The 14,392-nt window shown below is 33.9% G+C and overlaps 1 protein-coding gene across 1 annotated transcript; it reads right to left on the bottom strand.

Moving 5' to 3' along the window:
• Nucleotides 1–2,082: 2,082 nt before the first annotated feature.
• Nucleotides 2,083–5,185, bottom strand: LOC140448685 (spermatogenesis-associated protein 20). Its single transcript, XM_072541793.1, has 3 exons — nt 3,744–5,185; nt 2,767–3,689; nt 2,083–2,534 (listed from the first exon to the last, which is right to left on the bottom strand). The coding sequence occupies exons 1-3, from the start codon at nt 4,954–4,956 to the stop codon at nt 2,202–2,204; spliced, it is 2,469 nt and encodes an 822-aa protein (XP_072397894.1). The 5' UTR covers nt 4,957–5,185; the 3' UTR covers nt 2,083–2,201.
• Between the last annotated feature and the right edge of the window lie 9,207 nt (nt 5,186–14,392).

Genomic DNA, 14,392 nt, shown 5'->3' with positions numbered 1-14,392 from the left:
GCAGCATTCGATAAAATAAGCAGTAATTTATTAGAAGGAATAGTTGTCGGAAGAAAAAAAGTTGCTAATGTTTCTTGTATAAAACGCGAAATTGTTAAAGCATTTGTTTTCTCAAGTTGCTGGCATGAAATAAGATGAGATTTTGGTAAGGTATCTTCTTTAAGAACACCAATCAATAAATGAGCAATATACTTTCCTGAGGAATCAGTGGTTTCGTCTACAGATATGTAAAAATAATTATCTGCAATTTCTTCCTTAATATTAATTAACTCCGACGAGTATAGCCCGTTCACATTATTTCTTCTTAGAGACCGATCACTTGGAACATTAAGTTTGCAATATTTTTTTAGAAACGAACTAAAATTTACATTTGCTAATTTTGAAAGCGGTATGTTTGCAGACACTAATGCGCGACACAAGTCTTCATTAAAAGTTTCTTGCTCATCTAATTTTTTTGAAGTAGATTGGAAACATTTAGCCATTGAAGTTTGATGTTTTCCTCCTATTTTTCCTTTTTTTGCAATGTGTGAAGCAGTTCTCACATGTTGGTCTATCTGAAATTTCTTCTCACATGCTATCTATAAATAAAAATAAAAACCTTTATTTTAACCCAACCTTTAAAATATAAAAATATACAAGGTGTTTTTGGTTAATCAAATAACTGGTTTGGAAAAAAAACACTCGCTAAGTGTTTTAAATGCAGTATTAATCCACAAATTAGTCTTTGTTACTAACCATTAGTACATCATATAACTTATTTTAAAATTCAACAAAAGTTTTTTTTTTTGTTAATTCAATTACAATAAAAATAATTGTGTTTTAGAATAGCTGACTTCATAAAAAAAGTAAAGGTGAAAAATTTTTCTAAATACACACCATTGTATTGTACCATGGACAATTTTTTCTCACTAAAGGAAGCTATTTTTCATTTAAAAACAACCTACGAGTACTAAATTTCAAGTAAATACGTTTATTGGTTTTAAAGTTATTGTTGTTATTAACTAAAAGAATTTAATTTTTTTTAATTTTAACACCCTGTATCTCGAAAAGTAAATAAGTTTGACCCCTCATTAACTATATCGTTTTGTTCAATTTTTCGAGAAGTATCTACAGTCAAACGTTGTAAGTGTCATTTGGAAACACCCTGTATGTATGAAATATTAGATATTTAATAGAAAATATTAGATACCTACAATTTTGCCACAGACTGAACAGTAGATTTTTCCCATATCCATAGACAGCTCTTTATAAGGTTTAATCCAAGTTGAAGCACTGGTTGTTTTAGGCATTATAAAATCACAATCTTCCTTTTTGTTACGCACAACGAGTGTTTACGCTTTGAATATCAAAACAAAAATGATTTACAAATCTGAGCATCAAATTAGAAATGTTTAGGTACCTAATTCAATAAACTGGGAGATTTTGGAAAATCCCTAAATTAGGAACAAAACTATTAGCCGTTTACCTGCTGTTAAGATACAATAAATTGTAGATAGATTTGGGGATTAGATCATAAAATGCAAATGAGCGAACCCTTAGCGATTATCCAATAACTGAATGCCTCAGTGACCGAGACTTTCTAAGAATGTTGAGGGCTACTTAAATTGATCTTCTTTGAAATTGTAAATGTTTTGTACCTGTAGAGATTACGTACTTAGATCATTTCTTGATTAAAATGACTACAAAATTTTATACAAGAATTGAAATAAATTGGTATGTTTAAAATTTTTCAAATACAGTATAAAAATCTGAACTTTTATGCACTTTATGCAAACTTTTATACAAATATGCCAAAATATGAAATATTTGCATAAAATATGCACAATATGCAAAATGCATATTTGCCGAAGTCTAGTTATCACATTGTTACGTCATAATCACACTTTTTGTCAAATACTGTTGACAATTCCCAAATTACAGGATATTTGACAGCTGACATTTAACAAAAAGTGTGATTATATCGTAATAATGAAATAATGTCATAATATTGACAACTCTACATTAAAAAGTGTAGATATTTCAATTTTATATTTATTTCTTGGTAAAATAACTAAGGAAGATTAAATTAAAACCAAATATCAATTAATTTATACCAGTATATTTAATATTGTAACAACCTGTTCAATAAATATATACAATCCCTTATATATACATAAAAAACATAATTTCAAGAGTATAATATAATAAAAGAATAAATATTTTTACTTGGTACCATCACTAGACCTGTTTCCTTGAGATTCCTTCTCTCCATCACACTTTTTGTGGCTGTTGCCGTTTCCGCTGTCCAGCGACGTTGCCAGCTCTGCCGGTTCCGTAAGCGGTAAAGCGCACGCGAAATTCCTGCACACGTACGCCGCCGGCTTTCCGCCGACAGGGCGCATGTGTGAGAGGTGCTCGTGACGGCGGTATAGGAGACCGGCTGCGCCTGTGGGACCGTCGGCTACGGCTAGAATTCTGCCGGGGATGAAGCGCGAACGGAGGACGTCTAGTAGAGCTTGTGTGTTTGTGTCTTCTTTGGCACCAGCAATGAAGACCTGCAAGAGGGTAATTTTAAAATAAACAAAAAAATTAATACAGATACCACCGAATAATAAGGAAGTCCAAAGGATCAGATATTTGTGTCATGTAGATTGTTTATAAGAATAAAAAACAGGAACAAGGCTCTTATATGGCCAATTAGAGCACCAAGAAAGATTTAATTCAATATAGTGTTCAATAAATTGTATATTTGTGTTTTCTTTTATAGAACTTAAATAAAATCCTTACCTGAGTGGGGGAATTGTGGTAAAACAACAAAGCGGAAGTCATTTCTGGTAATGCTATTGGAACTCTCTCCAACATATCACTGAATCCCTTCAGTATCTTCTCTGCTTTTTGATGTAAGTCTTGTCTATGTAAATATACAGACAATCTAAGAAGGTTGTGCACGGAAACTGAGTTTCCTGATGGTTCAGCTCCATCCTGAACTTCTTTACCACGTACTAAGATGCTAGCATCGTCATCTGCACTGGTAAAGTAACCACTGTTTTTGCTGTCCCAGAATTTGTTGTCCTGAGTTTCCTGTAAAGTCTCTGCCCATTGTAGCCATTCAGTGTCCAAAGATGCTTCATATAAATCTAATAAACCTCTAATGAGGAAGGCATAGTCATCTATAAAGCCAGCGATAGGCATGTTGCCCAAAGTAATACCACCAGACTCATCTTTATAGCAACACCTTAAAAGATTTTTTTCTTTTTCATCATAGAGATATTTTTTTATGAAACTGGTTGCTTTTATTGCCCTATCTATGTATGCCTGGTCTTTTAAAGCAAAACCAGCTCTAGCATAGCCAGAAATCATCAACCCATTCCAAGAAGTCAAGATTTTAGTATCTACATGTGGTTTAGGCCTTTTTTGTCTTTCCACATACAAAATTTCATGACATTTTTCTAAAATTTCCTTAACTTTTTCCACAGTTGTTCCAAACTTGCTAGCTGTACTCTCATATGATCCAAAACAAGCTAATACATTCTTTTTTGTTAGTTCTCCATGAGGATCTTGTGAAGGCCTAACATTTCCTTCTTTTTTAACATTGTAATGGTATTCTATCAGTTCAGCGTGGGATATATTGTCAGTTTTTTCATTCAATAGGTTAAATATCTCATCATATTCCCACACACAAAAGGCACCTTCTTGTTTATGTGCAGCACCTATAATAAAAAACATATTTTAGTGACTCATTTAAATAATTTCAAGACAATTACCTTCGTATGGATAAGAATCTGCATCTTCAGCTCCATAGAAACCCCCAAGGGGATGGCTCAAGTCTCTGGAGACATAGGTGAGAATATCTCTAACAACATCTGCATAAAATTCTTCTTTTGTAAGAAGATAGGCATCACAGTAAGAAACAACTAATTGGGCTTGATCATAAAGCATTTTCTCGAAGTGTGGCACATGCCATTTAGCATCAACCGAGTACCTTGCAAAACCTTTGTTAACATGATCGTGAATCCCACCATAGGCCATCTTTTTTAATGTGTGTAGGCACATTTCTAAGCAGGCGTAGCCTTGTTCACTGTGTTTGTTTCTAGAATACATGTGAAACAGGAAGTTAAAGTTGGTTGGTTGTGGAAATTTGGGAGCTGTACTAAATCCACCATAATCTGATTCGTAATTTCTGGTTAACTGCAGGACACAGGTCTTCCAAGCATCTTCTCCAGGTATGCTTTGACCATCCTTTGTTTCTTTCACCTCCATGTTTCTTAAAATACCTATTATTTTCTTCGCAGCAGCTTCCATCTTGGATCTATTGGTATTCCACTGTTTGGCAAGATCCTTTAAGACACTCTTGAAGCCTGGTCTTCCATACATATCTTCAGGAGGGAAATAAGTGCCTCCTGCTAGAGGTTCTAAATCTGGAGAGAGGAACACAGACATTGGCCAACCACCGCTACCCGCAGTAGCTTGCACAAAAGACATATATAACCTATCTACATCAGGTCGCTCTTCTCTATCGACCTTGATGTTAACAAAGTGTTTGTTCATTATTTCGGCTACAGATTCATTCTCAAACGACTCCTTTTCCATCACATGGCACCAATGACATGTAGAATAGCCCACCGACAAGAAAATTAACTTGTTTTCTGCCTTTGCTTTGTCGAAAGCTTCCTGTCCCCAAGGATACCAATCCACTGGATTTGTGGAGTGTTGAAGCAAATAAGGAGATTTTTCTAATACTAGTCTATTCGTTTTCTTTGCTTCTGCTTGAGTTGCCATCTCTCTAAACTGGTGCAAATGACAATAGCTACTTGTTACTGATACAATATTTGGGGTTAACTTGAAATTGGCGCTCCAAACGGAATTGCTAACGACAGCAGGAGCTACTATACTGTTTGACAGACGAAGATCTCCATTGGTTTTCGACAAGCGTCTAAACAAATTGTTTATTTGAAAATTAGATACCCCACGGGTCATAGCACTGACAATTTCAAAATATTTTCGTGATTAGATTATTTCTTCTTTCGAAATTTGTCCAATTTTTTGTCTACACCATTAGGGATGTGCGGCCATCGAGTTGGAGATACACTACACTTATGTGGAACAACATAGAAATTATAATTTCCAAAAATCTGGTTTAAGAACGTCACATATGAATACGATTGTTGTTATGTCAACACTGATTTTTGGAAATCTCACTGACAGCCAGACGAGAATAACATACGTGATGTAGAAAGCGTTGCATAACGCGAGGGGTTCTTAGAAATGGAATATTCCGATAAACAGGTCTGTACTAGGACTACACGGAAGAGCTGAAAAAGTATAAATATCTTAAATTTGAATGTTTGGGCGAAACTGGTAAAAGTGTTAAAAAAATAGAGGTATCAAAATTGAAAAAGGCAGTAGAGTATCAGACATTTTTACTTGAGAGGTTCATAAAGCTATGAAATTGTATTAATCATAAAAAAACATGAAAATAAGTGATTTTTACTAATAAAAATTAATGTTGTACTAGTGAGAGTGCCGGCAAAAATGAAATCTTTTATAAACAGGTTTGGAAAATATCTTTTATACCGAGAAAACTATTTACTTTCATAACTTTTACTTAATGACATTCTTCGATTGTTAGATAGGCTAAAATTGACGAAGTAAGTCTAAAACGTTAATGTTAATGAAGAACAACAGGTGAAAGTCGTTTTTGTAACCATTGAAAATCATTTAGCGATGCTGACAAAAAATTTTGAAAGATATTTTTTTGCCGACGACCGACTAATACATAGTTATGAGTGGGTTAGGAATCCATTTTAAATTACACCCGAAGGGCTCTTCACCATCAAAGAAGAAACCTTTATAGACTTCACGGCAAATGCCGAAATCAGCAGACAGTTTAATAATAAATCCCTCTTTGAATTTTCATCATTCAATCTTCGCTTATCCACTGCTGGACATAGATCTCCCTCATAATTTTCCATCTATTTCGATCTTGTGCCTCTTGCATCCAATTCCTATGACAACGTCTTAGATCGTCAGTCCAACGTGTTGGTGGACGACCTCTGCTTCGGTAGGCATCATCTCTTTTGGTCTCCATTCCAGTATCCGCTTTGTCCATCTATTATCTGTCATTCGAGCCACGTGACCTGCCCAATTCCATTTTAGTGTTGCTACTCTCTCTACTGCATCAGCCACTCCTGTTCTTTGTCGTAGCTGGCGATTTGGGATCTTGTCTCGTAGTGAAACGCCCAACATAGCACACTCCATCGCCCTTTGACACACACGGATCTTTTGAACTGTTCTCCTTGTCATGGTCAACGTTTCCGCACCGTAAGTTAACACTGGCAAAACACACTGATTAAACGTTTTTCTTTTAAGGCATATTGGTATATCAGACGATTTGAAAATATGTTTCAGCTTGCCAAAGGCTGCCCAAGTCAGTCTTATACGACGGAGAAGCTCAACGGTTTGGTTATCTTTTCCTATGAGAATCTCATGACCTAGGTATTTATAGGCCATTACCTGGTCTATGGATCTTGTTCCTACGCATATATCTTCGCTGACTACAAGATTTGTCATCATCTGGGTTTTAGATATATTTATTTTCAATCCCCCTTCTAGCGAGGAAAGGTAGAGCTGATTTAAAAGTTCTTTGGCCTCATCTATCCTATCAGCTATTAGTACAATATCATCTGCAAACCTTAGATGGCTAAGCTTTTCTCCGTTTATGTTTATGCCCTTGTCGGTCAGTTTTGCCCTTTTACACATATATTCCAAAAGCGTAGTGAACAGTTTCGGCGATATGGTGTCTCCCTGGCGTGCTCCACGTTGTATCGGGAATTTCTGGGTTTGACAATCACCCACTCTAACACTGGCTGTTGCGTTTTGGTATATGTGGTGATCGTTTGTTCCATAGCCTTTTCTAAAACCCGCCTGTTCTATGGGCTGATAAAATTCCAATTTATTTTCTAGTCGTTTCGTAATTATTTTTGTAAATAGTTTATAAATATGTGAAAGTAGACTTATGGGCCTGTAATTCCTGAGGTCGGTAGCATCCCCTTTTTTATGAAGTATGATAATTTCTGCGTTATACCACTGGGTTGGTGTTATTGCTTCCTGCAAACTTCTAGTGAATAGTTTGGCAAGGAGCTGCCATAATCTTTTTCCAGCCACTTTTAAGGCATCTGCCACTATTTCATCGCCTCCGGGGGACTTATTGTTTTTCATTTCTTGCACTGACCTTCGAACTTCATTGGGTGTTACGTCCGGTAAAATTTCAGATCCCTGATTGATTATCTTTGGTAATGATCCACTCCGGTTACATTGCTGTTCTTTGTATAGTTGTCTATAAAAACTCTCTATCGTGTTCATAATTTGAACTCTATCCTCAATGATTTGCCCCTGTTCATTTCTTAATTTGTGGACGTTTTTTCTTCCAATGGACATGCTCTGTCTGGGTACTTTCAAGCTTTTGTTTTCTTCTATTACTCTACTCTCTATTACTCTATTAGTTATCTCCATCGTATTGTATCGTCTCAGATCTTTTCTAACTTCCTTTTTAATTTTCTTATTCAAAATTCTTAGTTCATTTTGGTTATGATCCTGATTTTCCCTAAGTTTTCTTCTTTCCTTTAGAAGATGTTTTGTGTTGTGGCTTAATTTTTTGTTATTATTTTCAGGACGAGGACAGTATTTCTTTTCAGCTTCTTTCAATATTTGAGTAATAATATTGTTCATTTCATTGATGCTGATATTCTCTCAGAGAATATCTTTGAATTTTGGTCAGGGGTAAATGGTGAGTTTTCTGCGCTGAAAACCAGAGCATTCCATATACTATTACTGTTTTCAACATCTTACCTTTGCGAAACAGGATTTTCCGCGATGGCTGCTTTGAAGACCAAATATAGATCGCAGCTAAATATAGAAAAATAACTATTTCTAAATAGACCGTCTATTTCTAATATTACACCCTGTTTCGACAAACTTTGCCCAAGGAAGTCACTACTATACAATAAACTTGTTGATAATTTAGTATTCAGTACCCTTTATAATTGTACCTCTTTATCAGTGTTCATGTGTATTTTATTTTATATTTTGTCAGAATTTTGTTTTGCTTTGATTTTAGTAAATTAGTCAATGTTGTTGGTGTTTTTTATTATATTCTCACGCCCCCCTCCCACTATAAAAGGGCGCCACCCTAGGGGGAAGCGCCTCATAGGTTGAGAATCACTGATGTATATAATAGCAATCCAGTAAAAAAAATCACAAAAATCACTAATTAAGGGATTTTTTCAACAAAAAACTGCGAATAACTCGAGAAGAAAGCATTTTTTGAAAAATTACCAAGATAAAGTATTCATTTTGATGAGCTACACCCAAAAACAATTTTACTCGAAGCGATTCGAGAAACAGTTTTTTGTTATAAGATATTTGTTAATAACAATTTCCGGCCCACTTGGAAAAATTAATAAAAAATACATTTTAACTGCAAAAAATATATAGAATCGAATAAAAAAAGGTTTATGCTCTGCTTATAGGCAGGGATAAACCGCTCTCCCAGTTTCTTATACTTATTCAGTCAAGTTTAATTTTCAAACTCTTGCTCCCATATTTTTTTCCGCTAAAAATTGTCCCAAATTTTCGTCTAGGTTATTTAATAGAACTCTGTGAATTAGAATTTTAAAAATTGCTTATTTAACCCCAAATATTAATGACAACTGATGGAATTTAAGCATATTTCCATCGAGTTAAAATCTATGGAGAGGGCATCACGTGACTAAAAACGACCTCACTTCGGCCATATTGTTATGATCGTTTTGACAGATCGTGTATGATTGTTTACGTTTGTTGTTTTTTGAATATTTTTAGTTTTATAATATTTTTATAGAAACTGTAATATTATATTGTGATAGTGCATAATAATGGTTTCTTGTTCTCAACGTAGTTGCAGTAACAGAAGCAATGTTAATAAAAAATCTTCAGGAATAACGTTCCACATACACGTTCAGTATATAAATATGTAAACAAAGTGATGGCCCGTATTTCAGAGAATAAATTAATAGTATTCATAAAAAATCTTCCAGTAATTTAGATTCTTCTTAAATTTAAACCGGTTCTTTGTAACCGCAATGTTTCCTTCAATCTCCGTTACAGAATGGTTAAGTGCTATGTATGGTCCATATTGTTATACGGCATGGAGACATGGACGTTGAAAATATCTTCCATTAACAAGTTGGAAGCCTTCAAAATGTGGACCTTGCGAAGAATGTTCCGCATACCATGGACAGATAGGGTAAGAAACGAGGAAGTCCTAAGAAGAGCAAATACTGAGAGAGAATTGCTCAGCTTGATCAAGGCACGAAAGATTGGATACCCGGGCCACATCCTGAGAGGGGAAAAATACGCAATCCCTCAACTAATTATCCAAGGAAAGATTGAGGGCAAGAGATGACTAGGTCGCAAACAAATGTCGTGGCTGCGAAATATAAAGAACTGGACAGGCGTAACTAACACTGGCGAACTTTTGCATGCCGCAAAAGACAGACGTCTGACCTTAAGATAATTCGCCAACGCACTATAGGTGCACGGCACCATAAGAAGAAGAATTTAGAAAAGTTTCTCGATTAATTTTTCAGTCATTATTGAATATTTTTAAAAGTTTCCAAAATAGCAATTAAAACATCCACTTCCAATAAAATATAAGTAATGAATACACAGAATATAAAGATACTAATAAACAATTTATAAGCTGTTTATACTGTTTTTTAGTTCAATAATCATATTTTTTATTTAAAATATAAATTTGTTATTAATACTTAGTGATGCATATAATTGTGTTTTTAAGTTTTCAAAAGAAATTAAATAAATATAGTGTTTTATGTTCAAAACATTTTTTAGAAAAAGATATTTGATAGAACTTCACTTTCTTCTATTCGTTTGAAAGACACTGCTGTTCCAATAGCTTATATCACACAGGTTTTATATTCTTATTAACCACTGCAACATTATTATTTTTATTTCTACACAGTATTTTTTTTAAGTGTCAGTTAATTTGTAGTTATCAAATATATAAGTTGTAAAACGAACGTATTTCTTTTATTTAATACCGTATATTCATTTTACCCTTTAAAATATTATTTATATTATGATCTCTTTCAGATACAACTTGTTATATATCGTGTTTTTAGTGTTTACCGCGGGATAAATAAATCATAGTTTATTAAAAATGTATTGCACCTGTTTAGATTATGATTAAATCTTCTGAATAACTAGTCCTATTTGTATAGTAGTTTTAATATTGAGTCTGGCCCTGATCCCACCGCCATATTGGTATTATCGTTATCCACACCTACTGGCGCCGTTTTTAATACACACGTTAATATACTCATAGCTTCTCCATAGATTCTAACTCGATGCATATTTCTCTTGTGTACATTATGGCAGTGTTTTGAGGAATCACAATTAAAAAGGCAGGCTACTTAATTGAAAATTTTCTTTTTAGTTTTTAAATGGAGATTAGAGATCGCCGTTATACATAATACTTCACTTAAATCGAAAAAAAAACTAATGTTAACTGATGAGAGATATGTATTGTATATTAATCAGTAACTAAAGCAGAATCAATTTATATACATTTATTATAGTTTCTTTTGTGATGCACAATGTTGCTGATTGCGGTTCTGATACGTATGACATTTTGCATAGGCAACATACTTTACACTACGAGGGCATTCTCACGAAGTGCACAAGAATTGCGTCGTTAAAAGACAATATAGATTTATCTGTAAAGAACAATTTTATATAATTTATCCCATAATTTTTCTTCGAACTTGAGTTAAAATACTAAACTGAGTGAATGTCTTGGTTCCTCTTATTACATCGGTTACTAATCTTTTAACGTTGTATAAAACATTATTCCTACTTATATAATTGTTGTTACTAATATAATCAGGTATTTCAAATCTTCATAGCCATTTGTCATATCAAATATATACCATTAAATTGCCATTAACGATTCTATTACATCACACATAATTGTATTAAGTCCTATACATGTACCTACTTTCTGATATGCGTGTTTACGAAATAAAGTTACAAAAATGTCGCTTACAACTGGTTTGTAAGTACCACTCTTGATAGTACTAGCGTCTAATACAGCTTTCATCAATTTTAACAAAATCATTGCGACATAAGCATCAACAAATCAAGATAATTAATCGAGATAAAGGAACAAAAAGACATTAAAATGAATGCGCGTTATGTCATTCTCATAGGCGGGGGTGTTTGCAGAAAGTTGAGGGGATGTATTTAGGTTGCAAATATAAAACAAGACAAAACTATAGTTTTATTTTATAAAAAAAAATATCAAAATGACGTCAAATACGTTGCGAAATATGTACATACTTTTATTATATTGGCATTGCATTCTTAAAGGTCATCAACTTCCTCAAGTTATCCTACGCTATTTTATTGGGATTTTTTGTCCCGCACCTCTATTAGGTGTAAAAGAACAGGTTTTTATATATTTTTATTCTGTTATGCCTTTACAGGGTTGGCCTATTTGTCTACTTATTTCCGCAAAAGAGGATAACAAGATTAAGATGAGAAGGTGATACCTCGTCAGATAATTCCATTATGGAACAGGATATCCAAAAAGTTATTTCGAAAAAAAAAAAAAATTAAGCAATTATATTCTCCAAGCAATTTTTAAATGTACAATCGTACATTTATGATACTTTTTAATGTTTATGAAGCATTTCCTATACCTAAACTCATTAATTTCCAAGATATTTTTAGTTCTTCTTCAAATTTCGGGAATATCTTCTATTTTTTTTAAGTAAAAATAACTTAGCCTTGTGTAATAATATAACAAAATTATTTTATTCAATAAATAACTAATCATCATCATTTTTGGCTCTACAACCCTGTGTGGGTCTTGGCCTGTTCAAGAATTAGTCTCAATTCCCCCCTATCTTTCTCCCTGGCTTTCCAATTTCTGACCCCTAGATTCCTCAAGTCATCTTCGATTTGAGTTTTAAATCTAGATCTTGGCCTAACTCTTTTCCTGGTTCCTACTGGCTCTTTATATAATATCTGTCTTTGGGGGTCTCCAGTGTCCATTCTTTCAAGGTGTCCTAGTCACCTTAGTCTATTAACTTTAATAGACCGGACGATGTTGTATTTTTCATAGCATTGATACAACTCAAAATTGTAGCTCCTGCGCCATATCCCGCTTTCTTGTACTCCTCCGTATATGTGCCTAAGTATTCTTCTTTCAAAGTGGCCTAACAGTTCTTCGTCGCTTTTTACCATACTGCATGTCTCTGAAGTGTATGTCAGGACAGGTTTAATAAGAGTTTCATATATTAGTATCTTGATTTTTCTGCTAATTATGTGTGATGTTAAGAGCTGCTTTAGTCCAAGGTAAGCTCTGTGATCCTTTCTAGTTCCTGCTGCTGGTTTTCTAAATGTCGTTTTTTCTTTTGTTTTAGTATCTTTTTCTCTGCTTGTCTCATCTGTTTGTACTCCTCTTGATTTTGTCTTGTGCTTCTGTTTTGGAGTTTCCCATACGCCTGATTCTTCTTTTGAGTTGCCTGTGCGCATTCCGCATCATACCATTATGTCCCCTTCCTTTCTTGTTTCTTCTTTCCTAAAACTGTTGTTGCTACTTCTTTCAAGATATTTTCGCACTCATTCCAGTAATTATCTATGTTTTCAACAGTACTACTCATTTGGTCTTCTAGTTTTTCTTTAAGTTTGTGTTCAAATTTTCTAACTATCCCAGGGTTTCGAAGTCTGTCCACCTCGAATTTATCTTCTTTGCTTCCTTTACCTTTTTTTGCGTTAGAGATTCGTGCCCTTAGTTTAGCCTGGACCAGGTAGTAATCGGAGTCAATGTTTGCTCCACGTCTGGTACGTACATTCATAACATCGCTGTAATATCTTGCGTCCACAACAACATGGTCAATTTGATTGATTGTGTTACCGTCTGGGCTAACCCAAGTGCCTTTGTGTATATTTTTACGCTCAAAGCATGTGCTGGCTATCACCATATTCATTGAGGTCGCAAGGTGTATTAAGCGTGTTCCATTGTTGTTTGACTCGTTATGGAGGCTATATTTTCCAATGGTGGGTAGGTAATCGTTTTTTTCCCTATTTTGGCGTTGAAATCTCCAAGTACTATTTTTATATCATTTCTAGGGCAGTTCTGTATTATTTATTCCAGTTTTTTCGTAAAATTCACCCTTTTCTTCGTCGAGCTTATAAATAACTAATCCAAAATAAAAAACAACAAAAACAATATTTTAAGCCAAGAAGTTTTAGTAAATCATTCATATACTCCATTCGCTTAGCTCGTGCATATTTTGACAGATTCATTGTCGGAAACTCACAACACAACAATTCCCACTTCTCAGTATTAATAGCTCAAGTATACTACTATTGCAGACTTCTTTCTTTGAAAAAAGAAGAATTATTCTATAGTTTATTTTTATTAACGAGAGAGTAATTAGCATAATTTTAACTGGTAGCTCCGACCACTCCATGGGCGTGCTCAAGATTAATTGAAAAATTACTTTGAATAATTGTAAAAAATAAATGAATTATTTCAGTGTTATAAAGTGTTATGTGTATGTAAACAAAAGTGACATCTTTTATCATACACTATATTAGAACTGACTGGCCTACATTAAAAAGGGTTTTAAAAAATTCACATTTGTTTTTAATTTTTAAAAATTACAAAAGAGAAAAAGAGTTTTTAAAACCGTCTAAGGTATGTTAAATAGATGAATAAAAATATTAATATAAAACTTACAGCTACTTGTTACAAATCCAAATCAGATTCAGAAGATGAACTTTCAGAACCAAGATTTATAATAACTGGCTCGATCATTTTATCAGTAATATTGTCCAGCTTCCACATTTTTTCCTCTTCTTTAATAGTGTGATTTACTGCCTTTTCTCAGTTTTCAGGTTTTACATTATTTACGGCCTCCAAAAACAACTGTTTAACATCATGAATTTTAAAAGTGGTATTTTTTCTTGAAACTTCACTCTTTATCTGTGCCCATACCAGTTCAATCGGGCTTAATTCACAATGATATGGTGGGGATCTAAGTACTGTCATTCCACGATTTTTGGCAATTTCATCAATTTCGTATTTTTTAAATTTTTCTTTATGAAGGGCACACAACGAATAAAGTTCCTTTCTTATAGATCCGGGATGGTACGTAATATTTTTTGAACTCAGCCAATTCTGCAAGTCTTTTTTTAACCACTTGGTTGTGGGCAGTCCTTCTATAAGTCTGGAGTGATAACTTGCATTATCCATTACTATTACACAGTTCTTAGGAAGAAGATCTATCATTTGTTTGAACCATTCTTGAAAGACATCAGCGTTCATGTCTTCATGGTAGTCACCGGT

The sequence above is a fragment of the Diabrotica undecimpunctata genome, chromosome 8 (assembly GCF_040954645.1).
Source record: "Diabrotica undecimpunctata isolate CICGRU chromosome 8, icDiaUnde3, whole genome shotgun sequence".
NCBI classification, from domain to species: Eukaryota; Metazoa; Arthropoda; class Insecta; order Coleoptera; family Chrysomelidae; genus Diabrotica; species Diabrotica undecimpunctata.
This window is presented reverse-complemented; position numbering and strand designations above follow the sequence as displayed.